The sequence below is a fragment of the Montipora capricornis genome, chromosome 8, assembly GCF_036669925.1.
Source record: "Montipora capricornis isolate CH-2021 chromosome 8, ASM3666992v2, whole genome shotgun sequence".
In the NCBI taxonomy this organism is placed as follows: domain Eukaryota; kingdom Metazoa; phylum Cnidaria; class Anthozoa; order Scleractinia; family Acroporidae; genus Montipora; species Montipora capricornis.
In genome coordinates this window covers 9,247,052-9,254,551 of record NC_090890.1, presented here as the reverse complement: position 1 = coordinate 9,254,551, position 7,500 = coordinate 9,247,052, and the positions used below count along the sequence as shown (strand labels likewise).

The window sequence follows — 7,500 nt, the reverse complement described above, 5'->3', positions numbered from 1 at the left end:
GGTCATTGTTATTTAAGGTTTTTCTCTTCAACACAGCGCTCTCTGGTGGATTTTAAAATCACCACACCCCTGACCTGAAATTGGCACATTGCAGACCAAAAACCCTGACCACAAAGCACCGAAAACAGACTTTGAGAAAGTCCAAGCAACGAATTTTCCAACAAATAAAAAGCACCCTGAAACACAAAGCTAACTCTAAAATGGCCTATCACGAAACTCTTAGGGTCACTTACTTCAAAAGGACATTGTCAGTGACGAGATATTCAGGCTGGTTGTTCTTGTCATACAACAATCTGGCCTTTCCTCTTATCCACTGCCATTTGCTCTGACCATTCATCAATCGAAAGACAATTTCACTACTTTCTCCATCCCTTGTAACTGTAACAAAGAAAATAAGCCACGATTAGTTTTCAATCTGGTCATCAATCTACATCTACATCTATATCTATTATTTTAATCCTTCAGGTTTCCCATACAGGTGAATTGGTCAGCTCTTTAGTCACAGCTTAAGAATAATAAATTATACAATAAATACGATAGCGGATAGACCTGGGTGGGGATGTGCCGTTGGCACCCTGGAACCCTTAGCCTACACCAGAGCTAGTTCAGCTGAATTTTGCTACCCTATACTAGAGTAAACTCCCACCGATTTCCGTCTAAATTCCGATTCTTGACACTTAATAATATCCAGAGGTGTTTAATGATAGCCATTTATTGACACTGTTGAGGCTGAGTTACGTAAACTTAAATTTTGCCGATTTGATCTTTTTATATTCTTGAGCGGGAATCTCTGGTTTCCTTAGTCTTGATAAAATTAATCTTCAACCGACTGGTCAGTTTCGTGAAACATTATACCCTATTCTAGACAGAAAGGCTATGATTTATATACTCTATCCTAGAGTAAACTGCTTGAAAACCATACCCTTCACAGCAGCACATACCTATATAGTCCATATATGGCAGTACCCTCCCCCCCCGGCCCCAATGCTCAACAGACTGAGCCACCCGCCACCAGTGCGCGGTCACTAAAGAGAAGTAGTCTTAGCATTTAATTGTCGTCAAGATCTGTAGACACCGATTTTTGTTGTTTGAAACTTTGATCGGTGTAGGATTGCTGTAATCTTTTACAGGCATTTTACCTTGTTGATGACACATCATCATAATCTCCCCATCATCAGGATGACAAAACATATATCCGGACTGGCTTAAAATGTCCTTCTCATTAAGGAACAAGCTCTTTTGTCCCCTGTTGACACAAAAAAGTTTGAGAAAATGCATCTCATGCAATTCCAGACCAGAAGTTTTTCCACATTAAAACTGTGCAGATCTGTTTAAATTAATCTACCTTTGTCTGGTGAACTAGATGTATTTAGTATCACCCAACTAGTGGACTAATGCAAATCCTGCATTTTGATTGGCTAAGCTTTATTAAAAGCTTTATCACTGCCTTTTCAGTTCGATTAGTTGAGTGATACTAAAGCAATTAGACCCTTCGCCCGAAAGGGCTACGGGTCTAATTGTTAAATAGACCCTATTTATAAGTGTAAGGATAATATTCCCTTTCATCTATAACTTGCCCTTCAAATACCGGTATATGCTTTTATCTTATCAAGTCCTTTCATGGGAACATAAGAACCCAATAAATTGACCTGCTCCCAACTGAGTGGCTTCATTGCTCAGTTGGCAGAGCATTGAAGCGACATTGCAGAAGTTCACGGGTTTAAATCCCATGTAAGAGACAACTACTTTAATTGTCGAGATGAGTGCAAGGATCACAATTCCCTTCGGCCTACCTTTGCCCATAGAATTTAAATTGTTGTTCTTTCTCTCGTCCAGGCCTAATTACTGCTAATGATTTGGAGACACGCCGAAATAAGCTGACTGGCCAAAAATGAAATGTCCAATACAACAAAAGAACTTTCTAGCGATTTTTTTTTAGAATGAACGAAACTGAAGTGTAATAATTTGATGAACTCTAAGTAAATTTTACGACGTGCACATTCCTTGTCCTGGAGCAAAACATTTTACTAGTTTACCTAAATGGTAAAAATGATGCCAAGGGGAAGGATGAAGTTCATTTACGCTTGTGGTAATTTAAGGAAGGATCCTGGGTGGAATTGAAGGGAGATTTTAATAGGTCTTGAGATGGGAAGGTACAAAACGTGGACCCCACTGCTCCTCTCAAGAGAAGAAAGAAACCAAAGGATGGTTTTCACAGTGATGTCATCAATTTCTAAAATGAAAATCGCAAGGTCTTCTGAATTTTTATCCACAGGAGGTTGAAGATGACCTAGAATTTTTTTTTTCAAGTTTACAGTTCTGTGACGTCCTTAGTTTTCAAAATACAGCATTTTTAATTTCTGAATTGTCAGCTTGCGTGACACCACGATACAAAGCTATTTGGTTGGCCAAAATGTCTTTCGCTTCACCTATAAGTCTCAGCAGTTTGAGTCTTTTTCGAATTTATTTTTTTTGTTGCATGACAGTGAAACTACCAACGAGAAGCGAAATGAAAAACAGAGCAGATCATACCGCGCATCTCAATTCCTCCATTCGCACATAAACACAATTCCTTGCACCTTTGACCACAATCCCTTGTGTTTCGAAGAAACACATGTTCTTCTCCCAATTAGAGAGCTGCCTCCTTCTGTCACTTCAGGCTCAGTCACTGCGGCAGCAATTAATCATGTGAACACTGCTGGTCTGTGGACCAAGTTATCGCAAATTCAGACAAAAACAAAAAGGAAAATGTTCTGGAAGGGGGCCTTGGCATCCCAATCAAGGACGCTTTCTATTTGACAGAACTGACTGGCCAGCCCAGGCTTTTGAAAAGACTAACTCCACAACGCCTTCAAATGTAACACACACTTTTAGGATGATATGATGCTCCTCCAGAAGAATGTGAGGGATTATCATGCAAGTGTTCGTTCAGATTGTTGCATTTTCTTTGTAAATTGACGGGTCTGGCAGGCCAGTTCTGACGAAAGGAAAGTGCCCTGGCAACTATATTTTTGTAAATGAAAGAAGGCATTTACACTTTCTTCTCTGATCTCTTGGCCTGGAACATCCTTCTAGGTCAATGTTACAAAGATAAATGGCTTACCTGTTGTCCAGCTTTTTGACCTTGAGATCAAGGCCGAGCTTACAGCTATACATCTGCAGGATCTCTTTTGGCGTGCTTGTAAATGGATTGGCTGGGTTTACTGGAGTACAGAGAGCAAAGAATCCATACTGCTTCATCTTACCATTCAAGAGGGGCTTGATCTTGCCATCAAATTTAAAAGACTACAAAACAACACATAATAATTACTGAAATGACAGTTTATTTTGTGCAACTTACCAACCGTGTACAAGTAACTGAACCCACAACCTTCAGATTGGTATGTCATTGCTCAGGCGGTGGGATTCCACATCTTTATTTGTGACAACAAAATACAAAAATATTTACTTACCCTGTAATAGAATGGGCTAACGTGACTTGACTGTCTCCCAGCATGGCATCTGATACTACAGAAACACACTTGGGGAAGTGGTTGTTCTGAAAGCGGAGTTTGGAAAAGGTTAGAATTTTGAGGTTATAAACCTTTCTATCCCTCTTGTTGCTGGACTAATACAGGGCTCGACATTGAGACCAATACAGTCGCCTTAGCGACTAAATTTTTCCCTTTGCGACTAAAATATCTGGAGAAGTCGCAAATTTGAGACTTGTTGTCACCTTCGCTCTTTCGAAACAAAAGGGTTAGCAGTTGCCACTTTGCTGCTACTTTTGCTAAAATAAATAAATAAATGACAAAATTATTTTTTTTCTCGCTGTGAATTTTCTCTGTAATTTAGTTGCGATGTTACGTGCACAGCCCCATTCCTTCAATCATTCGCCATTTTCAGCGGCTTCTATACACACGAGTATTGCACGCTCATATTTTTTTGGGTAAACCGCTGACAACACAATGCAGCGCGGCGATTTTGCGACTAAAATTTGCGAAATTGCGACTAAATTTTCGTATCTTATCGCAAAATGCGACTGGATTTTTTCGTTAATTTCGAGCCCTGTAATAAGTCGCTATGTTGAATTACAACCCCTACTTGTCAACATCTGTAAGTTTCACTGAAGATCTTTCCCTGTAACTGTAGCCAGTTTGTAGCTTGCCCAGCCTAGATTTCCATGCCATTTCAGATCATATGACCTGAGCGCTGTCGCATCACATAGTGCGCAGTGGTAGTGCACATCTGATCATAATCACGTTAAGATGCGCACTAGAAATGAATAAATTATTATTATTATCATTATTATTATTATTATATTGTTATTATTATTATTAGTTGTTATTATTATTATTATTATTATTATTATTAAAAGAGATTTCTTAAAAGATAAAACAGTAAAAGCGAACGATAAAAACCGACGTTTCGGAGTAGTCATGACTCCACTATCAAGGTAAAAGTTTAAAACATGCAAATAACAGTATTTAAGCGATGTGGCGCGAAAATTAACATATTAGGTGCGAAGATTACACAAATACTTTCGCACGAATAGAGTCCGATTGCACGTTCAGGTTTGGCTTTAAAGTTCTTATATAAAGCATTTCATACAATAAGCAGTCAAATTTGTTCCTGCACTTCTTAAGAACTTCGAAGCATTTCAGTAGGTCCTGAGGGATCCTCCCGTGTACGTTCTTGCAATGTTTGGCAATGGCCGAGGACTGTTGTTTATGTCCTTTTACACGATTGTGTAAGTGTCCGCGTGTGTATCCTATATAACCTGCATCGCAGAGGTCACATTGGTATTTATAAACAACACACTGTTCATTTACGATCGATGGCTTTGCTTCTTTCACATTCAGTTCTTGATCAATTTTTCGGCTGACAAATACGGGCTGGATGTTGGTGTTCACTTTTAGGCTCAGATCCTTGAGTTGTCCTTTCACAAAATTTGCTGAGGTTTGGTCTTTAAATGGTAGAACCACTCGAATTGTGTCCGTCTCTTTAGTTGGTAATAATGGTCGCTGCTGGTCACAAACCTTTGAGTCAACGAAATTTTTGATGGCAGAGTCGATGAGGTGTTTGGGGTACTGAGAAGTGTGACCAAGAGGAAGATAAACTATGTGCTCGACCCAGCATAGTTCGGAGTAAACCCTGTTTGTACCGATTGTCAACGTGACTTTGGTAATGTAAGAGGAGACTTGAATTCGTGGGTTTTACGTACACCTTTGTCTCTATTTGGGGCGATCGGTTCAGTAACTGGATGCCCAAATAAGGGAGCATGCCATTGCATTTGGTTTCCATCGTAAATTTTACGGAAGAATGTGCCTTGTTAAGCGTGTTCAGGAAGTTGGATGCTGTTGCGATATTTGGCATGATAGTAAGTGTATCATCAACGTACCTTCGATAGAAAGAAGGGAGTTAACCCTCTCGCTCGAGGTTTTCCTCAATTGAAGACAGGAACACATTAGCTAGCAGGGGACCAAGGGGGGAACCCATGGCCACACCATCCGTCTGTTCGTAAAGTGCTCCATTATACTGGAAAAGTTGTCCTTTTGTAGCTACACTGAGAAGGTCAACAAGGTCCGTTTTGGTCAGGTTCAGGTCATGGGTTGAATTAAACCAGTCGTTGTCAAAAGCTCTGTTCGCGAGTATCTCAATTGTTTCATCCAAGGGTCCGTTGGTAAAGAGGGAGGACACGTCGTAAGAAACCAGAATGTCACCGTTTGATATTTCTAATTCGCGAATTTCGTAGGATACACACGCGGACACTTACACAATCGTGTAAAAGGACATAAACAACAGTCCTCGGCCATTGCCAAACATTGCAAGAACGTACACGGGAGGATCCCTCAGGACCTACTGAAATGCTTCGAAGTTCTTAAGAAGTGCAGGAACAAATTTGACTGCTTATTGTATGAAATGCTTTATATAAGAACTTTAAAGCCAAACCTGAACGTGCAATCGGACTCTATTCGTGCGAAAGTATTTGTGTAATCTTCGCACCTAATATGTTAATTTTCGCGCCACATCGCTTAAATACTGTTATTTGCATGTTTTAAACTTTTACCTTGATAATGGAGTCATGACTACTCCGAAACGTCGGTTTTTATCGTTTGCTTTTACTGTTTTATTATTATTATTATTATTATTATTATTATTATTATTATTATTATTATTATTATTATTATTATTATTATTATTATTATTATTATTCGGTAGGAAGACTGTTCAGTGAAACTTTCATTGACTTCGCGCTTTTTGTGCCCAGTCTGTGGTCCCATGAGGCTGGACAAGGTTAGAATTCTGTTCATTTTAGTTTTCCCTTTCAAATCGTTTTATATTTGTTTCTATTCAAGTTTGTTTATATGACTACATGTGGTTCATTCAATCATCGCTTCATTAGCGTTTTTCTCTTTGTATGATTTTCTTTAGTTTTACAGTGTCTGTTTGTCCCAGTACATACAGTAACAGAACATACATACTTCCAGCTATATCTACAACTGGTTTGTTTGATTGCTTGGAGTTACATTCACATGCACTCATCTTCGAACTGTGTTAATAAAGACCACACTGCTAAAAAAATCAAACTTGTATCTGTTGCAATAAACCCAAAATAGACAGCAGAAAATCTGTAGACTTGCAGTGGTTGAATCCCAATTTACTATGTCAAGGTAAAACTCAGAGAAAATTAACAAAGATGACTACAGGTTTTAAATACCTTCCAATTCATCACAATCCATAATTTGTGAATCATCCAACTCTATGATCCTCTGAAAGAAATGGTAATTATGTCAGAATTCCTCTTTTCTGGAGTCTCAATATTAAGATTAAAAGCACTATTATGAACATGGTTCAGACATCATATCAAATTTTAATGTAAACAACGTATATATATTTACCAGAAACATTTAAATATCTCACCGCTTTAGCAGCTTGTTTGAGGGATTTTTCAAAACCCAAGACATCTTCATGGTGCACAAAATTTAAAAAGTTCTGGTGCATCAAAAATGTCTGTCAACAAAACAAAAACAGTGGTTTTTTAAAGGTTGCTTTTGTGAACCTAAATAATACACTTAAAATTTAACAAAGATATTGTACCAACAAAAACAGACAGAGCCAGTTATTGCCAATTTTCTTTTAACATAATCATTCATGGACTACCATGCATAATTTATTGCAGCAACTTGATGCAAATTTTGTCGCACTCACGTGCAAACTGGATTTCAATGCAATTTTACAGCCATTTGGGTGCAACTCACAGAAACACAGCAACTAAAGCATTGACGCACACTGCAGCTCAAGGTGGATATTTTTTGCATTGACTCACCTGTTGTTTTAATTTTTAAAGAAAGCATAATTCTGGAGACAATGCAACAAAAAGTAGAAAATTTAAACATAAATACTGGTAAAGTTAGAGTCGTTGAACTGCTCTTCCATCTTTGCTTTCAACGCCTGAAATGCCACTGCTCTCCTGTCATGCCATTAAAAATTATAATCTGCACAACTGGTGTTAAACAA

General features: G+C 38.4%; 1 protein-coding gene and 1 pseudogene across 1 annotated transcript in view; both read right to left on the bottom strand.

The window, feature by feature from the left end:
* Positions 1-7,500, bottom strand: part of LOC138060288 (circadian locomoter output cycles protein kaput-like) — a 26,648-nt gene that overhangs the window by 8,456 nt on the left and 10,692 nt on the right. Inside the window, exons 6-11 of the mRNA XM_068906032.1 lie at positions 6,904-6,993; positions 6,701-6,752; positions 3,453-3,538; positions 3,104-3,285; positions 1,140-1,246; positions 234-378 (exon numbers count right to left, since the gene is read on the bottom strand). Of these exons, the coding sequence (XP_068762133.1) occupies positions 234-378; positions 1,140-1,246; positions 3,104-3,285; positions 3,453-3,538; positions 6,701-6,752; positions 6,904-6,993 (662 nt within the window). The remainder of the gene's footprint in view (positions 1-233; positions 379-1,139; positions 1,247-3,103; positions 3,286-3,452; positions 3,539-6,700; positions 6,753-6,903; positions 6,994-7,500) is intronic.
* On the bottom strand, positions 4,509-5,583 carry LOC138059558 (uncharacterized; annotated as a pseudogene).